This window comes from Sinocyclocheilus grahami, unplaced genomic scaffold (assembly GCF_001515645.1).
Source record: "Sinocyclocheilus grahami isolate Dianchi unplaced genomic scaffold, SAMN03320097.WGS_v1.1 scaffold333.1, whole genome shotgun sequence".
NCBI classification, from domain to species: Eukaryota; Metazoa; Chordata; class Actinopteri; order Cypriniformes; family Cyprinidae; genus Sinocyclocheilus; species Sinocyclocheilus grahami.
Genome location: NW_015505512.1, coordinates 170464 through 188521, shown reverse-complemented (window position 1 = coordinate 188521; position 18058 = coordinate 170464). Strand labels below are relative to the sequence as shown.

The window sequence follows — 18058 nt, the reverse complement described above, 5'->3', positions numbered from 1 at the left end:
ATAAAACATGAAAATGTCTTAAACTTGTGTTAACCACAGACCTTATTTCAGAAGTTTAACTAAAAACCCATTCACAAAAACCATTGGCTTCAGGATGATGAAATCAAAAATGCCAAAATGCTAATCTAGATCCTGAATGCTAATTAGATATCTTAGAAATCATTCTAATATACTGATTTGCTGCTGAAGAAAAATTCCTTATTATTATAAATGACAACAGTTGTGCTGCTTCATATATTTGTAGAAACATGCATTTTTCAGGATACTTTGATGAATATAATTTTCAACAGAAAAGTATTTTCTAAATTACATTAATATTTTGTAACCTGATTAATGTCTCTACTGTCATTTTTGATCAAATCTGTTCTTGCTGAATAAAGACACAATATAAAAAAAAAATCTAAGAAATCAAACTTTTGAACAGTAATTCAGAAATTCAAGATGCAATGTAGATGTAAGATAAATAATAAAAAAAAGAAAATTACAAAATTGAAAATTCAAGCAGAATCGTACCCTGTATTCCCCCTTTGAATTCATCAGTCTGGTTTTCACCACATCCATAGGCTGACAGAGAACAGTAGCACAACCTCCCTGTGAAGAAAACATTAAAATGTTACTAAGTGAGCTAAGGTGAACTACTAAGTAGAATCATCAACAAAACTTTTTTTTAATTTTTAAAAAGACATGCCAAAAAAAAGGAATGGTCTTAAAGTCACAGTAGCAAAAACTGCTTGTTTAGTGAGAGAGAAGGTGTAAATGGTCATGCAAATTAAATCAAACTACTACATTACTACTTGACCAACATTATAAGTGGACCTTAGGGAAAAATAAAAAAATAAAAATGTAACCTTTAAAGAAGTAAAGGTTAGTTTATAATGCATTCCTGAGGAGGAGGGCAACTTACCGCAATAAAGCTAGCAACAAAGTGAGTGAAAATGTTATCAGTCATCAAACCAGTTCCCAGAACCAGCTGCTTGGCCTGGTCATAACAGGAGAGCTAGAAGAACCACAGAAGACTAGTGAGGAACTGAGACTATCCAGGTCATGGCAAAATGACAGACCACTCACAGCCTATTCTATGATTGTCTGCAAGTGTGGCTATAAAAACTAAACAGTTTTTCCTTTACCTGCCCAACAGTGACCATGGCCCCTCTACCAGCTGCCATTGACGCTCCAGAGAACAGCTTCCTTATTCCCTCTGTGAGAAAAAAATATGTCTTAAAGGAACACTCCACTATTTTTGAAAATTGGCTCATTTTCCAACTCCCCTAGAGTTAAACAGGTGAGTTTTACCATTTTCGAATCCATTCAGCCAATCTCCGGGTCTGGCGGTATCACTTTTAGCTGTAGCTTAGCATAGATCATTGAATCTGATTAGACCGTAAGGATCTCACTCAAAAATGACCAAAGAGTTTCTTCAGCAAAGTTCCTTGATTATTACGCCGGAATGAGAGTATAGTTCCTAGCCATATTGGCCTAGAAAATCACAACTTTTAATTTTCCGTCGGTCTTAGTACACAATGTAACTACAGAAGTGTCAAGTTTTAAATAGGAAAAATATAGAAACTCTTTGGTCATTTTTGAGTGAGATCCTTACGGTCTAATCAGATTCAATGATCTATGCTAAGCTACAGCTAAAAGTGCTACCGCCAGACCCAGAGATCAGCTGAATAGATTCGAAAATGGTAAAACTCAACTGTGTAACTCTAGGGGAGTTGGAAATTTTTTCAAAAATAGTGGAGTGTTCCTTAAAGGCAGGAGCTCTTACAAACAGAGCTCTATGAATAATTCAAATAACCCCAACCCTTGTCTGTTCTCTCTTTCCTGATGGATGAGTAAGTAGCACAGGCCCACATTCTGTCATTACACATTTCTAGATTGCTGTGGGAAGGTTTTAATCTGTGACTTTAAGTGCAGAAATTGGCATGCATACCTCTTCAGCAACAAAACAATGCTGCAATTCATTCTATACTGTATTCTGTGACAGTATCTTTTCAGGCAGTTCATCTGATTTCTTATAGTACTAAGCCAAAATGTGTCTCATTTTTTTGTAAACTGATTTTCTTATTCTCACCTTCTTTCCAAACACGTGACAATCCATCAAGAGCATGTGCATAGCTGCAAAACACCATATGTTGTCATGACAGATTATTTTGTTTTAGTTTGGTGTGTACTTCATATTTTTTGAGACTCACTTTCTTCTTAATTCAGGTGGCAACTTCACATCATTCTGCATTCTGTTATAAAACACAGGGTAGAGGAAAAGGCACAAAATTACTTGTGTCTCAAAATCTCCTTGTGTAGGGCAAGGAGAGCATGGATCTTATTGTGAAGTAAATTTATAAAATGAAAAACAAAATCAAAACACTCTGCAACTCAGGAGCACAGGATAAACAGAGGAGCAAAGCAAACCAACGGAGGAAATGACCATGGCAGAGGAAAAGACCACATCGGGGCTGGAGACCCCCAATGGAGGAGGCAGCAGGTGAAGAGACCATGGTGGAACCAGTGGAGGAGATGACCATGGTAGTGCCATAGGGATGGAGATCCAAGGAGGAGATGGCTGGACAACTGACCATGGAGGAGCCAGAGGAGGTGAAAACCTAAGTGGAGCCAGTGAATGGTGGACCAGGGCGCCGTCACAGGCTTGGAGGACCAAGGTGGAGCCAGGGGGATAAGCCCCAGTGAAGCAAGGTAAGGCAACAGACCAAGTTGGAGACTGAGAGATGAGAAGCCTGGTGGAATCAGAGGGATGACAAACCATTGTGAAGCCAAGGCCCGAAGCGGAATCATGGCCTCAGAGGGCCAAGGTGAAACCAGAGGGTTGAACGTCGCAGGTTTGGTGGACCTGGGTTGCCATGAGACCGAGGTTGCACCAGTAAAGCTGCAGGGCTGAGAAGGATTCTGGCAGAATATCTAAAGGCAGGGCTAGGGCACTGGATGGGAGGAGTGAAGGAGGATGGGTTTTGGGGTGGGCTTAAGAGTGGGGATTACTTCCAGGACACTCATATCAATAAGAGTTGGCTCTAGAACGGACTGGGCAACTGGCGCTGGCTCAAGGTTGGACAGGGTGGTGGGACTGACAGCTCCTTGGATTGGGGGTCTGTTGCAGGCTAAAGCCGTGGCTTGGGGTCCATGGTTGGCATATGCTTTGGCTCGGGGCCCGTGACTGGTGTGATGAGGGGCTGGGAGGGCTCAGGAAGGAAATCCAGGGCTGGTGCGGACACAAAGAGGGTGAGATTCTGCTCCACCTCACCTACTGTGAAGGGGGATCCATTGTGCTGGAGCACCTTACAGAAAGTGCCCCTTGAGGACCATCCCCAGGAAGATGAGATCTTGTCTGTGTATTTAGTCCAGCATGGAAAAATATTCAGAGGGATTTGTCTGGGTAATGTACCATGTAAGCCAGGTCTTAAAACTCACATGTAAAATCCTTGAGGGACCAATCTCCTGGATGAGGAGGAGGATTCGTACCGCTATTAGATAGGGCTGTGCAATTAATCGAAAAAACAGTTTTGATTTCGGCCTCCAACGATTATGAAAATACAATAATCGAGATAAAACACTCCAACGCTTATTGGGCTCCAAAATGTGTCAAAATGCGGCGCTTGGTGATTATTCATGTATGCCTTTGTCGGTCATGTAATAAATGAACGTAAAGAGTTGAGAATGAAAATACGCATATAACGGTAAATTGGATACGTGCGGCTCTTAAAGTGAGAGCAGGCTATTTTCCTGCTGCGACTGTTTGCTTCATATTAATCAAACAACAAAAGACGAATTCAAAATCACACACTGCTCTTGAGTGAAGGACTTTTGTAGCTTTAATAATAAACAAATAAGTTTCATTCTTACAGTGAAGACTATGCTGTTTTATTTTACATTTGATTATTCATTTATGTAGTAGGCTGTAAACTGCTTGAGACTTGTATAAAAAAAACATTAATGCACAGTTTGTTTCATTTGTATCTTTGTATTCTATTGTATTTCACCCTTGCTTTTTATTACTGACAGTTTAATTATTTTCAATAATTTTGAGGACTTTTTGTTTTTGTTTATTTGAAATTCCGCTGGTCTCTACAATGTAGATGTCATAGCAACCTTATTTACAGGAAATATATATTTGTTATATATAATATTATATATATATATGTATCACTATCTTTAAATAAATCACTCATATAAAGTTTTGGTCATATGGCCCCCTCATAATCGTGTTAAATAATCATGAGTACAATATTGACCAAAATAATCATGATTTTGATTTTAGCCATAATCGAGCAGCCCTAGTATTAGATCCATTTTAAGGGTCTGCTCTTGACATTTGAAGCATAGATCTATTTGCAAAGCAGTAAATTTAACAAACAAAAACAATATTCACTCTGGAACTTAGGAGCACAAGATAAACTGAGGAGAAAAGCCAACATTATATTGATGAGAACAGTGCCAAGAGCCGAACCAAACAGGAATTTATACATAGGCTAAATAAGGCAGAAAACAAGGAACAGGTGGGACTAATCAATTAACAAATCAAAAACCATATGAACAAATGAAACCAACACTAAACACAGGCACTCAGAAATAAAGGTACAAATGCTGTCACTGGTGTGGTACCTTTTCAAAAGATACAACTTTGTACCTAAAGGGTCCATATTAGTACCTTAAAAGTAACATATTAAAAAGTACAAAAGTGTACCTTGTGGAAAGATACTGCACCAGTGACAACTTGTGTACCTTTATTTATGAGAGTGGGGGATGAAACTGAACTGAAACAAGACATGACACATAGCAGTTTTTTATTTACATAAAAATATTACCTAAACAGATCTACAGTTGCTTCACTATAAAAACACTCACATCTCTGTTTTATGAGACTCCCTTGTGTAAATCAGTGTCACTCACCTGACATTAACCATGTCTGCTGGTGTCCCAATAAACCCACCAGTAAGACCTACAGATTAAGAAATTAAAGGAACAGGTTTTTCTTTCTTCTGTTTTGTTGCATGAAAACAGAGCCATCATTGTCATCTCATTTTGTGTTTTATAGAAAGAAATTATAACACAAGATAAAAATTACGTGTTTGAGTAAATTATGACAGATTTTTAATTTTAGGGTGAACTGTCCTTTTAAAACAGTGGTTCTCAACAAGGGGACCTCAGCAAACTTCCAAGGGGGCCTTAATATTACTTAAAATTATTTTTTATAAAGATTTTTTTTCTAGCTATCTCAAGCTCTAAAATATTTGATTAAATAAACTGTGAAATTGTGAGTAAAAATATATTTTGTTTAAAAATCCTTATTCTGTAAATCACAAATTTGGAAAAATCATGTAAATGATAGCGTGAGATACCTGAAGAATATTCTGCTATTAAAACTATATTATAAAATTGTGGACAGTGGGAGTCTGGAGTCAAAACGTTTGACAATCACTGTTTTAAAAGATGCCAAACAGAGAGATCCATCTTCATTATATGCTTCAGGCAAATTAACAGAGTTACAGGATTATGTTTTTACCTCCAAAAGCAGCCAGCAAGATCTTCTGGTAGAAGGGCATGGGCCCCTGGTTTTGACTAGATATCTTGTCTCTCACAGTTTCATAAATGGCAAAGCGGGTCATTGAGTAAGTCATCTAGAAGAGTGAACATGGCACCACACGTCAAAAGAATCTTTACCATTTAGGACGCCTTGTTGTAAAACCTTAAAGTGAGCACAAAAGCATAAATAAGCCAAATCCTCTGCAGAGGCACTAACCTGCCTGCAGAGTGAAGCACTGAGCCCATTGTAGAGCGCTAGCACCCCATCACTGCGCACCACCTGCATAGCCATGCCAGTCATCCTCATCTTCACCTCCTGCTGGGTTTGCAGATGAACCTGAAGGTGGAGGAAATAACTAAGGCAAAACCAGTATAGACTATATTAGACTACTGTACTATCTATACTACACTTCTGTTTCTACTGTATTAAGGTATACTGGAACTACTATACAATACTACACTCCTCAAATTAAAGGTTCAAAAATGTTTGGGTTTTGCAGCGATGCCATAGAATAACCATTTTTGGTTCCCCAAAGAACCTTGCAGTGAACAGTTCCTAAAATAACCTTTTTTATTTTCTTAGTGTGAAGAACATTTTAATAGTCTAAAAAAGATTCCACAGATATTAAAGGTTCTGCATGGAACCATGGATGACTATAAAGAACCTTTTTCTTAGCTCAGTTAGATTTGTCAATATAATATAATTAAATAATTTTACGTTATCCTGCAGTCCCCTTGGAAGTGTGCTGAGCCCCCTGGTTGAGAACCACTGAGTGATTCTATAATTGCAGGTACATTTGGTGTCATTATTTTTTTTCTGCTATTTTCAAATGGTTATTTTTTTTATTATTTTAATACTGTGTTACTCATTGTTATGAATTACAAGATGTTACAGTCTATAACAATATAATATTTTTAGCAAAAAGTCTCTTAAATAGCTGAAAATCATGATTTCTTGTTGTCCAAATTAGTCAGTGCATTTTTCCCATCATGTATCATTGTGTAATCAAAATATTTTATTGTACTTTTCTTTTGGTAATATTTTATTCATTTTATTTATAAAAGCCCTAAAGACTCATTTACCTAATTCTACAACATTATTTAAAAAAAAAAAAAAAATCTTATAAAAACATGTGTCCGTAAATCTTGCGTCAACTCTGTTACCGTACCATACTTTTGCCTTTAAATTAGTGCAATTATCTCCCACAACTATGTAAGATACAGGAAATGATGTCACTGTCCCTCACTGTTAAGATCTGAAGCACTGAAAAGTCGATGTGCTATCTCTAAGAAAATATTTTAATCTAAAAAGTTCTTACACCAAGGGTTATTTTATAAAGTGTCAAATCTGTTACCACAATATCAAAAGGAAAACAGATTTTTTTCATTGATCACACTTTGTGTTATTTAAAAGTCTTTCAATCATGATTTCATTAGTGCCATGTGCTCTTAGCATTTATGCTAGCAAGTGGAGTTTTTGGCAAAAAATAAAAAAGATAATAAAAAAGCCAATTCTGTTACCGTCAAACTCTGTTACCAAGGTAGAGTAACAATGCTGACAATGCTGTAACAGAATTGACAGTCCATCGGTCAATTCTGTTACTTTACAATGCTGTTACTTAAAGGGTCAACTCTGTTTATGAACTATTTTCACAAAAAAACAATACAATTGTTGTTTAAAATCTAATAAACATTATTGATTTATTTTTTGCACACTTATAATATTTCAACCACATTTCTTTTTTTAAATAGATATTGTATATAATACATTTTCAGATGAAAAATATTTGCTCCAAGTGGACGGTTCTGTGAAGACGTGGGTATTTATTTATTTTTTTTTATGTATGCATAGGTGAAATATTATCTCAGTTTCAAATGTTGGAATGTAAGGACTGTTTGTCTAATAAAACAAGATGAATTTTGCCTGTTATGATTTATTGTTATTTCTACACATTGACTAATTTGTCCGTAACAGAGTTGACAAACAATACCATAAAGACACCTGTTTTTTCATTAAAAGTAAAAAAAAGGAAGTAACTTGTGTTTGACAAGCACTGAATTATTCAAATTAAATACGTTTTCAATAAGATGCTGAAAAAAAAATATTTTTTCTTAACTTTCTGCAATGCCAAATGTATCTCCAATTATAGAATCACCCCACTGTACAATACTGTACCTTACTATACCCAAACAGAATTAGAAAAATTATGATGCCCTGTTCAATAAATATGTTTACATTTACAGTATACTATACTCCATACTATACTATTTGCTACTACACTGGCTCTCAACAAGGGGGCCAGAAGATGACTCAATTATTTAAAATATGACAATCAATAAAACATAAAATATTCACCCATCAACAACTGCCTTGAAAAATCTGCATATATGAGGTAGCCTCATTTTAAAAGTGTTATTTCTAGACCTGGAAAAGTCATGTAAAAAAAAAAAAGGGGGGGGTATTTTTAATGAAAATACATTTTACACAATACAAATGTTCTGGAAATTGTGGGGGGTCAAAAAGTTTAAACCACTGCTGGCTATACTTTACTAGTCTATACTATCCTGTGCTATAATATACTTTACTAAAACACATTTACTGTATAGCTGTCACACTTTAAAGGCTAATACATTAAGATTGCCGGTAGATTCCTAGCTCGTACCTTTATTAAGTCCAGCGGATGAGTGCAACAGGCGGCCGCGCACGAGGCAATTCCTCCGAAGTACCAGCGCGACATGCGCGTCTCTGTCATGATTGAACCTCGGTTTATTCCGTGACGATACGATGAAGGAATAAAGTGGAATAACGCGACTCACACGCGACATTAACCGCTCGGTGCTGTGATAAAAGTCCCAGTGATAATCCTAGATCTAGCTACACTGCAGTTGATTGACTTAGTGCAGCCGGAAGACCAGCACTGTCAAATAGTTCCTTTCATCCGCTATACATGGGATTACAAACGCGCAGATAGGCTAGTACAGAGAGTTACTCATTTGTAAGCGTAGAAATAAGGTTTACAGATAGGCCTACAGCGGGGAAACGCGTGGGTTAAGGAGAAGTGAGCCGCTCGGTATATTAGCGCCTCATGCTGCCAACTCGGACACAGGCGGCCTTACAAGACCGAGCATCTGTCAGAAGAATGTATCATGTGCCAAGGAAACATTGTTGCTTTAAGGGGACATGCAGTTGGCATAACTCACACAGCACGGTTTGTGTTCATCCTGAAATTCCTTTTTATTTGTACTTTTATTCTTCAAGTTTATGATGGCTTTTGAATGAATCAAAGCATTATTATTGAGCCCTATCTAGCCTGTCAGTTCTTGAAACCAGTGAAAACGCTTTTGTGCTGAGAAAGTTTCACAAGGATCTCCTCATCCTCCAGCCGGCTTTCAGTGAGAAGTGTGTAGGCCTACGTGACGCATATAAATAGAATCAAGACATGTTTGACCTCTGTAGGGTGCGTCAATAAAGTCCACCTTGTGGTTGCTTCTAGACTTCTAGTCATTTTTGAGACCTATTCAGTTTGTTTTTCAAACATCTAGTCATGATTGTGACCGCTGTTGAAGTGTGCAAAAGGCACATCAAGTCAAGTCAGTTATTTGTACAACTCTTTTCGCAGCTTTAGAGAAAATTGTTTATAAATCTAAATATATTTCCAAGATGCCGAAGCAAACTTGCATCCATGATGCCTGTTCTCCAGTCTCTTTAGGTCAGGGGTAGGCAAGTTCAGTCCTATAGAGTTCAGCTCCAACCCTGAAAACAAAACTCACCTGCCTATAGCCTTAGTAATCCTGAAGACATTGATTAGCTTGTTCAGGTGTGTTTGATTAGGGTTGGAGCTGAACTCTGCAGGACTGCGGCTCTCTAGGACCGAACTTGCCTACCCCTGCTTTAGGTCAGGGTTCCTCAAATCTTGCCCTGGAGGTCCAATGCGCTGCAGAGTTTAGCTCCAACCCTGATCAAACTCCGCTACCTGTGATTTTCTAATGATCCTGAAGACATTGATTAGCATGCTCAGGTGTGTTTGATTAGGGTTAGAGCTCAACTCTGCAGGAAAGTGGATCTCGTGGGCCAGATTTGAGGATCCCTGCTTTAGGTCATACATTGGTTCAGGCATGTGCACACATAGACATCAAAGTGGGCTTGAGCACCTGCCCTTTTTCTTCCTCGAGAGAAATTGGCCTTTTTTCTGGGGATTTATTATTTTTTTTTAATGAATATATGTATATATGTGCGTGTGTGTTTTTCTGTTTGCGCACAGCTTTCCCTGTCAAACAAATAGAAAATCAAAATATCAGGTCGGGTCGGGAAATGTTGATACTTTCTCCCCTCTGTGTCTTCACGCAGCACAGCAGTGTAGCACACATTGATCGGCACATGCACAGTCACAGACAGACAGAGAGCTACAGAAGTGAAGACCTCCCTCCCTTTCCAGTTGTGTTTGTCTTGGTGTGGAGGTGAGTGGTGATGAACAAAAGACTAAGCTACCTGTGCCTCGAATTTACAGCTAATTATCCAAAAGACGAAAGCTAAATATAGTTAATTTGTCTTGCTAACATCCATGACTCCGCTGTAAGTTAGCTAAGGCACATTGGTTCAGGCACGTGCACACATAGACATCAAAGTGGGCTTGAGCACCTGCCCTTTTTCTTCCTCGAGAGAAATTGGCCTTTTTTTTTTTTCTTTAATGAATATATGTATATATGTGCGTGTGTGTTTTTCTGTTTGCGCACAGCTTTCCCTGTCAAACAAATAGAAAATCAAAATATCAGGTCGGGTCGGGAAATGTTGATACTTTCTCCCCTCTGTGTCTTCACGCAGCACAGCAGTGTAGCACACATTGATCGGCACATGCACAGTCACAGACAGACAGAGAGCTACAGAAGTGAAGACCTCCCTCCCTTTCCAGTTGTGTTTGTCTTGGTGTGGAGGTGAGTGGTGATGAACAAAAGACTAAGCTACCTGTGCCTCGAATTTACAGCTAATTATCCAAAAGACGAAAGCTAAATATAGTTAATTTGTCTTGCTAACATCCATGACTCCGCTGTAAGTTAGCTAAGGCAATAGGAAGTCTAGTAGGCTACACCAGTGTGCGTTCTTTCACTGCGTGATTCAGTTTATTAAAATGCATTTAGAATGATCACAAAATTCAAGATATGGGGGCAGAAATGTATATATTTATATAATTTCATATAGTTAATCAGTATCGCACGAAGACTTTATACAGCAGTTCAATAAACAAGAATGTAATACACTTACTTTAGACACAATTGACTGCTTTTTCTCCATTTCGCCAAACAAATATAATTCCAATTTGCATCTCTGAGCAACATGACGGTGTTTCGTTCCTGAATGAATCAACCGTTTAAATGATTTGGTTCAATAGCAATGTCTCACTTATTAACAGTGACTTGCTGCCACCTCCTGGCGGTTTTAATTTCACATTTAAAATATCTTTTCATAAAAAAAATAAATCAAATATCAGTTTTCAACATTTTATGTTTAAAATATCAAAACAGCATTAATGCATTTGTAACTGCAGGTTAAAACATTAATGTCCTGCATTAAACAGTGTGTAAATGCATCTAAATGCCACTTCTAATGCAGCTTCTGTGTTTCCTCTGCATTGCAAAGATGAATTTTGTCAGTAATGATTTAATTTGCTTGGTAACAGCCTAAATGACTTATAATATTAATTGACTAATTAACTTTAAGAATTTGACTGAAAAGATGATGTACTTTTTGAAAATGTCTTTATCATCACTTTTGATCAATTTAAAGCATCCTTGCTAAATAAAAGTAATAATTTCTAAAGATATATAAAAAATATATTCCAATCGAAAGCAGTTATTTTAAATAGTAAAAATATTACACAATATTACTGCTCTTGCTGCACTTTGGATCAAATAAATGCAGGCTTGGTGAGCAGAAGGGACTTCTTTAAAAACATTAAAAAATCGTACTGTTCAAAAACGTGACTGGTAGTGTATATTTGTATGTAATGTAGGTTTGTTAAATCTAGGGTATTTAAGTAATTTTAAGATAAATAGCATGCTGTGCTAACAAATTTAAATGAGGAGGATGTTTTCAACAAGGTGGACAGTTCTGTTCGTAACAGTAGACCTGCTGGTGAAGAAGTTACAGGTAAGAAAAAGAAGGGAGATACAGAGATATTGGGGAAAATGAAGAAAAGGGAAGTGAATTGGTGCAGTTAAAGAGAGAACCTTTACTTATTTTCAATGGCCTTAGACTAAGCGTTTAGACCTTTTTATGTGATGGCCATACAAATAATAGGGTTGTCTGTGGTTTCAGAAATTGTAGTGGATGCATAAGCTATATACAGAAAAAAGGGGCCAAAATTGTACCTTTTGGGGTACAACAGCTTGACATGGTAGCAGTACTCTTAAAAGGACATATTTGTTCCTTTTTACCCCTAATAGGTAGGCCTACAAATTAGTACTTTAAGGGTACAAATTACTACTCTAAGGTACTAATAGGTTCATATTAGGGGTACAAAAGGTACAAAGATGTCCTTTTAAGAGTACTGCTACAGTGTCAAGCTGTTGTACCCCAAAAGGTACAATTTTGGCCCCTTTTTTTCTGTGTGGCCTGGATGAGTGTGAGATTTCCCGGCCTGAAATTGCGTCCCAGTCCGGCCCTGCTTGACATTAATGCTTGTCTGGGACAAGTGGATTTTTTGAAGGGGCAAGTGAAAGAAGAGATTTTTACTTTGTCCGACCGGACAACTAGTCTGATTAAAACATCTAATTAGGGAAGCACCGACATTTGAATGATTCTGGTTTTATTACATTCGGGGTAAATGGCAATTGATAATTAACAGCAACAAGATCGCGCCAGTTGAGGCTCATACAGCCTGTCTGTGAGAGAATCTTGTGGAGAAATTAAAACAAATGAACACAACTGCACACAGAAACATACAAATGTAACTTAGTTTTTATATTTATAACACACAGCATATGTTGAGCAACATGGCCAAGAGAGTGGCGTTTTCCCTGAAAACCACGATTGCAAATTTGACATTTTACACAAGAGTTAAAACGAGTAGTTAACATACATTTTAGTTCAATATTTGAATTTATTGAAAGGATATATTGTCAGTGTTGACTGTTTTTGCTCGATTTGGTGAATGAAAATAGTTCCAAACGCAATTTACTGCTAAATCGGTCAACTCCAACCAAATTTGCAGCCTGGCTCTGACTTTCTGCAACTATTTATCGACTTCTCCAAACTAGATTGGGGCAAAAAAAAAGAAGTGTAGCCTATATGTAGTGTATATTCCGGTCATTAGATTACAGAATTGTCACTAAGTATCTACGATGTAGATAATGTTTTTCATAATATTTTAGGTCAGTCAGATTTCTCCTTTTCAGGCAGCACAATAAATACTGAATTTAAACTCAGCTTAAACGGTCAGATGTTCACCAGTACCAAAACAGAGAAAATGCTTGACACGTTATTACATGCTTAACTGGATAGTTCACACATGTGGTCCTGTATTTTATTCCGTTGAATAAAAGATGTTCTGCATACAGTATTACAGATACAGTATTATTCATTGTGCAGTGAACACCAGTTACTCACTTCTGGCAAAAATTGCCTTTTATAATGCATTGATTATTGCTCTATAAGCCATGATGATACAATTAAGATACACAGTATGGTATAACATGTTTATTTAACCACAAGCAAAAAGTGTAGCCTATATGTAGTGTATATTCCGGTCATTAGATTACAGAATTGTCACTAAGAATCTACGATGTAGATAATGTTTTTCATAATATTTTAGGTCAGTCAGATTTCTCCTTTTCAGGCAGCACAATAAATACTGAATTTAAACTCCGCTTAAACGGTCAGATGTTCACCAGTACCAAAACAGAGAAAATGCTTGACACGTTATTACATGCTTAACTGGATAGTTCACACATGTGGTCCTGTATTTTATTCCGTTGAATAAAAGATGTTCTGCATACAGTATTACAGATACAGTATTATTCATTGTGCAGTGAACACCAGTTACTCACTTCTGGCAAAAATTGCCTTTTATAATGCATTGATTATTGCTCTATAAGCCATGATGATACAATTAAGATACACAGTATGGTATAACATGTTTATTTAACCACAAGCAATAGCATCACATCCCTTTGTCAGGACATCCCCAGTATCAGAGACAGACCAGCTCCATCCATCCTGCCCAGGACAGCACATGTGTAGCTAAAGGACAGATGGAGGAGTCAGTGATGGGTGGTGTGTTTGCAGGCTCACAGCCTATTAGAGTTCAGTCTGTAAGTTCAACACCCAGACCACCTCTTGTGGAACAAGTGGTCATTTTAAAGGCATTATTTGTTTTCTTCAAATTCCTTTTTTGTAAAAAAGAACAAAACGATGACTGACAGGTAACAAGTGATCAAGTGAAGGGCCAGCGCAGACATTCACTCCAGCACCACAGTGCCTCCTGCTGCTTCTAGTGCTGCTTTCAGTTTTTCTGCTTCGTCTTTAAACGCATTCGCCCGGATCTCCTGAGGTAGAGACTCTACAAGCTTCTTGGCCTGTAAATGAGAGGAAAAATAATCGGAGTCCTTTAGAAATTAAAATCAGCAGCAACTCACATTCAGGAGTAACAAAATCTAGTGAGCTGCATTGCTGTCTGCAGCCTTTTGACACTTTGGAAACAAACTACATAGACAGCAACTGACCGATATGTGCTAATAAGAGACTGAAATATATTTAGATTAGCCTTCATGCCACTGTAGCCTTTTAAAAAAAAAAGTTCTTCATAACACTTAAAAACATCTTACCTGTACAAGATTCAGGCCCTCCATGCAATTCTTCACTTCTTTAATCAGTTTCACTTTGTCAGCCACTTTGAATTCTGTCAGTTTGATTGTAAAATGGGTTTTCTCTTTCTGTGCAGGTGCCGACTCCTCCTCTACTGCCTGCAAATTCAGTTAACCATTACAGCAAAAACTTCACAAACACAACCATTACATTTGCACAAAAATATACAAAATCTTTCAAGCTCTTAAAATTGAGTTTTTTTTCCCCTTTTCTCAACAAATGGTCAGTAAAAACCAGTTTAGTTTACAGTTTACCAACAACTGCAATAATTGTTACAATTACATAATACATACATCATTTACAAACAGGTAACAATTTTATAAAACGACACCAAAATGTGTGAAAATGTAGCTGTCATTCACTAGGGGGAGCACTGGTTAGAGACCAAATGTTAGTTTCTAGTTACTGATAAATTCGTAGTTAGGGCTGTCAAATTTTTTCTTTTTTGGAATATTCGTCGAATTTAAAAAAAATCCACATTTCGAATGCAAAAAAAAACCTTGCATTCAAATTTTAGGTGTGCATCAGGCAGCCTTATCAGTTGCACACGAGATGCGATGACGATGTAAGTGTCATTGCATTTTAATGCTTTTTTTTAGCCTATCCAGTTGAAGCCACTAGATGCGGCGCTGCCATGTTGTACTTTCTAAATATTGTGGAAAAAACAAAAAATGTTGTTTATGTCAAAACTGAACCCAAGCCGATCACACGGAACGCATATGTATCGCGTTTTCTAGAGGGACAGCTATCACCGTTGCACTCGCATCTCGCACAAAGGAGTGTTTATAAAGGAGTGTTTATAAAGCCGCATGTTTAGAAAGCCATGTGAAATTAATGCAAGTTCAACTTTTAAAAAACATCTCGAGACTTGATGGCGGTTCCCCCCCCCCCCCCCCCCAACCCTCTTCACCTCTTTATTGGTTTTCATTCCTTTGTATAAAACTATACATACATGATGCTGTTTTGTTTCTAATTTTGTTAATTATATATGGTTTATAAACATTATTTTAAACATTATGCACTTTTTTCAAAGATAGTCTTATTTTATTGCTTTGAATAAACGTGCATTACTAATATTTTGTAGGCCTCAGGAGAGAAACCAAAAGCTTTTCTTCACCCTAACTGAACTTATGCCTTTTAAATTAGAATATAATTTGAATATTGATAATATTAAAGTACAAAATACAAATTTCGTTTTTTCAGCCATTTTCACAGCCCTACTCACAAGTTCCTAAAAACAACAACAAAGTACAATATGTATTGTGCAACATACTAGTCTTGTATGACTAATAAAGCTTTACCTCAGCAGCAGGAGCAGCTGCTATTGAGCCCATGGGCATCATTCCAACATCCTGAATGTTCAGAGTTTTCTGACGGGGACAAAAAAAAATAAAAAATTTATATCAGTGTTTTCAGTAAAGATGATCACACACTATTAGAGCTGGGCGATATAGTGAATATTCACAATTTCAAATTGAAGTGAAGAACTATATTTGACCAAGTTTACAAAAGATTATACACTTAAGTGGCTATTTATTTCATTAATATTAGATTAACTGCAAGTTTCTCATTTTAAAAAACATACTTTTAAAGGAATAGTTCATCCAAAAATGAAAATTCTGTCATTAATTACTCACCCTCATGTCGTTCCAAATCCGTGATATCTTCGGAACACAAATTAAGATATTTTTGATGAATTCTGAGAGCTCTCTGACCCTCCCATAGACAGCAATGCAATTACCACGATCAAGGCCCAGAAACATAGATCGGTAAAATAATCCATGTGACATCAGACAAACCGTAATTTTACGAAGATACTTTTTGAGTGCAAAAATAATAATAAAAAAAAAACACTTTATTCAACAATTCTTCTACCCGTCACCCTGGTGCCATTTTGGAGAATATCCACTGAACGTTAATTGCGTATGCTGTTTTATGTCAGCTGCGCCACGCGGATATGCTGTTTATGTTCAAATCAAATTGTAAACGACGTAGGAGTGACGCGGAGGAGAAGAATTGTTGAATAAAGTTTTTTTTTCTTTTTTCTTTTGCACTCAAAATGTATTCTCATATCTTCGTAAAATTACGGTTGAACCCCTGATGTCACATGGATTATTTTACCGATCTCCTTGCTATGTTTCTGGGCCTTGATCGTGGTAACTACATTGCTGTCTATGGGAGGGTCAGAGAGCTCTCAGAATTCATCAAAAATAACTTAATTTGTGTTCCGAAGATGAACGAAGGTCTTACGGGTTTAGAACAACATGAATGTGAGTAATTAATGACAGAATTTTCATTTTTGGGTGAACTATTCCTTTAAGATTTGAAGTGCAATACAAGTGCACTTCTTGTATTTTGTGTCTTGCATTAAACAGCATTATTTGGCTGGTGTTTTGTGCTGCACCTTTAGTAATTCATTGAGGTCAGACACTTCTATGAGCGTGAGGTTGGCGATATCATTGACCAGCTGTTGGATTTTGGGAGAGTACTGCTTGGGCGTCCCATCAAGCAGAGGTGTTGCAATGGCATCAGATGGACTGACAGTGCTGGTCTTGAGTGTTCGCAGGGCACACAGTGCTGTTCTCTGTAGGTTGTGTCTGTGAAATGAGTCCATCAGACAACAATGAGCACATAAAGCAGCAAAAAATACCATATAGTGCATCTATTCTCTGTTAGCAAAAGAGCAGCAAATCAGGATATTAGAATGATTTCTGAAGGATCATGTGAGTAGACTGCTGACTGGAAGACTGGAGTAATTATGCTAAAAAATCTTAATTTAAATAGTAATAATATTGCTGTTTTTACTGTATTTTTCACCAATTAAAGGAATAGTTCACCCAAAAATTCTGTCATTAATTACTCACCCTCATGTTGTTCCAAACCCGTAAGACCTTCGTTCATCTTCAGAACACAAATCAAGATATTTCTGATTAAATCTAAGAGCTCTCTGACCCTCCCATAGACAGCAACACAACTGAAATGTTCCCAGGCACAGAAAGGTAGCAAGGACATCGGTAAAATAGTCCACGAGACATCAGTGGTTCAACCGTAATGTTATGACGCTACGAGAATACTTTTTGTGTGCATAAAGAAAACAAAAATAACGACTTTATTCAACAATTCTTCTTAGCTTTGCAACATTAAGGTTGAACCCCTGATGTCAGTCACAAGGACTATTTTAACGATGTTCTTACTACATTTCTAGGTCTTGAACGTGTCAGTTGCATTGCTGTCTATGCAGGGTCAGAAAGCTCTAGGATTTAATCAAAAATATCTTAATTTGTCGGCGCCAACAGCCTCATGGGCGCTTCGGGCGTCCCAAGTTTGAGTCCTGGCTCGCGGACCTTTCCTGACCCCGCCCCCCCTCCTCGCTTCCTGTCTAATATACTGTCCTATCCTAATAAAGGCAAATTACAATTTTTTTTTTTAAATTGATAAAAATCTTAATTTGTGTTCCGAAGATGAACAAAGGTCTTACGGGTTTGGAACAACATGAGGGTGAGTAATTGATAACAGAATTTTCATTTTTGGGTGAACTATTCCTTTAAATGCAGCCTAGGTGTAAATAAAATAATAATAATAATAATAAATAATACAAAAAATAATAATTCTTACCAACCCCAAAACTTTGAAAGGAGTGTTTCTATTAAATTGCATTATAAA

General features: G+C 37.1%; 2 protein-coding genes across 2 annotated transcripts; both read right to left on the bottom strand.

Annotated features, from left to right (window-relative positions):
- Nucleotides 1-408: 408 nt before the first annotated feature.
- Nucleotides 409-9115, bottom strand: slc25a10a (solute carrier family 25 member 10a). Its single transcript, XM_016295253.1, has 9 exons — nucleotides 8199-9115; nucleotides 5753-5872; nucleotides 5516-5630; nucleotides 4903-4951; nucleotides 2196-2237; nucleotides 2075-2118; nucleotides 1128-1198; nucleotides 905-997; nucleotides 409-591 (listed from the first exon to the last, which is right to left on the bottom strand). The coding sequence occupies exons 1-9, from the start codon at nucleotides 8286-8288 to the stop codon at nucleotides 409-411; spliced, it is 807 nt and encodes a 268-aa protein (XP_016150739.1). The 5' UTR covers nucleotides 8289-9115.
- Nucleotides 9116-13656: 4541 nt separating this feature from the next.
- On the bottom strand, nucleotides 13657-17024 carry LOC107602707 (39S ribosomal protein L12, mitochondrial-like). Its single transcript, XM_016295274.1, has 4 exons — nucleotides 16800-17024; nucleotides 15697-15765; nucleotides 14356-14493; nucleotides 13657-14106 (listed from the first exon to the last, which is right to left on the bottom strand). Exons 1-4 carry the CDS (start codon nucleotides 17007-17009, stop codon nucleotides 13990-13992), a joined length of 534 nt encoding a protein of 177 aa, XP_016150760.1. The 5' UTR covers nucleotides 17010-17024; the 3' UTR covers nucleotides 13657-13989.
- Between the last annotated feature and the right edge of the window lie 1034 nt (nucleotides 17025-18058).

What these genes read in the sequence shown, in the direction of transcription:
- slc25a10a (XM_016295253.1), bottom strand. Translation starts at nt 8,288, where the DNA reads ATGACAGAGACGCGCATGTCGCGCTGGTACTTCGGAGGAATTGCCTCG. An exon ending in GTGCTTCACTCTGCAGGCAG is followed by an intron (nt 5,631 to 5,752) that starts GTTAGTGCCTCT and finishes TCACTCTTCTAG; the next exon opens with ATGACTTACTCAATGACCCG. An exon ending in CCACCTGAATTAAGAAGAAA is followed by an intron (nt 2,119 to 2,195) that starts GTGAGTCTCAAA and finishes GGTGTTTTGCAG; the next exon opens with CTATGCACATGCTCTTGATG.
- LOC107602707 (XM_016295274.1), bottom strand. Translation starts at nt 17,009, where the DNA reads ATGGACTCATTTCACAGACACAACCTACAGAGAACAGCACTGTGTGCC. An exon ending in ACCTCAATGAATTACTAAAG is followed by an intron (nt 15,766 to 16,799) that starts GTGCAGCACAAA and finishes TGTCCCCGTCAG; the next exon opens with AAAACTCTGAACATTCAGGA. An exon ending in CAGCTGCTCCTGCTGCTGAG is followed by an intron (nt 14,494 to 15,696) that starts GTAAAGCTTTAT and finishes CTGAATTTGCAG; the next exon opens with GCAGTAGAGGAGGAGTCGGC.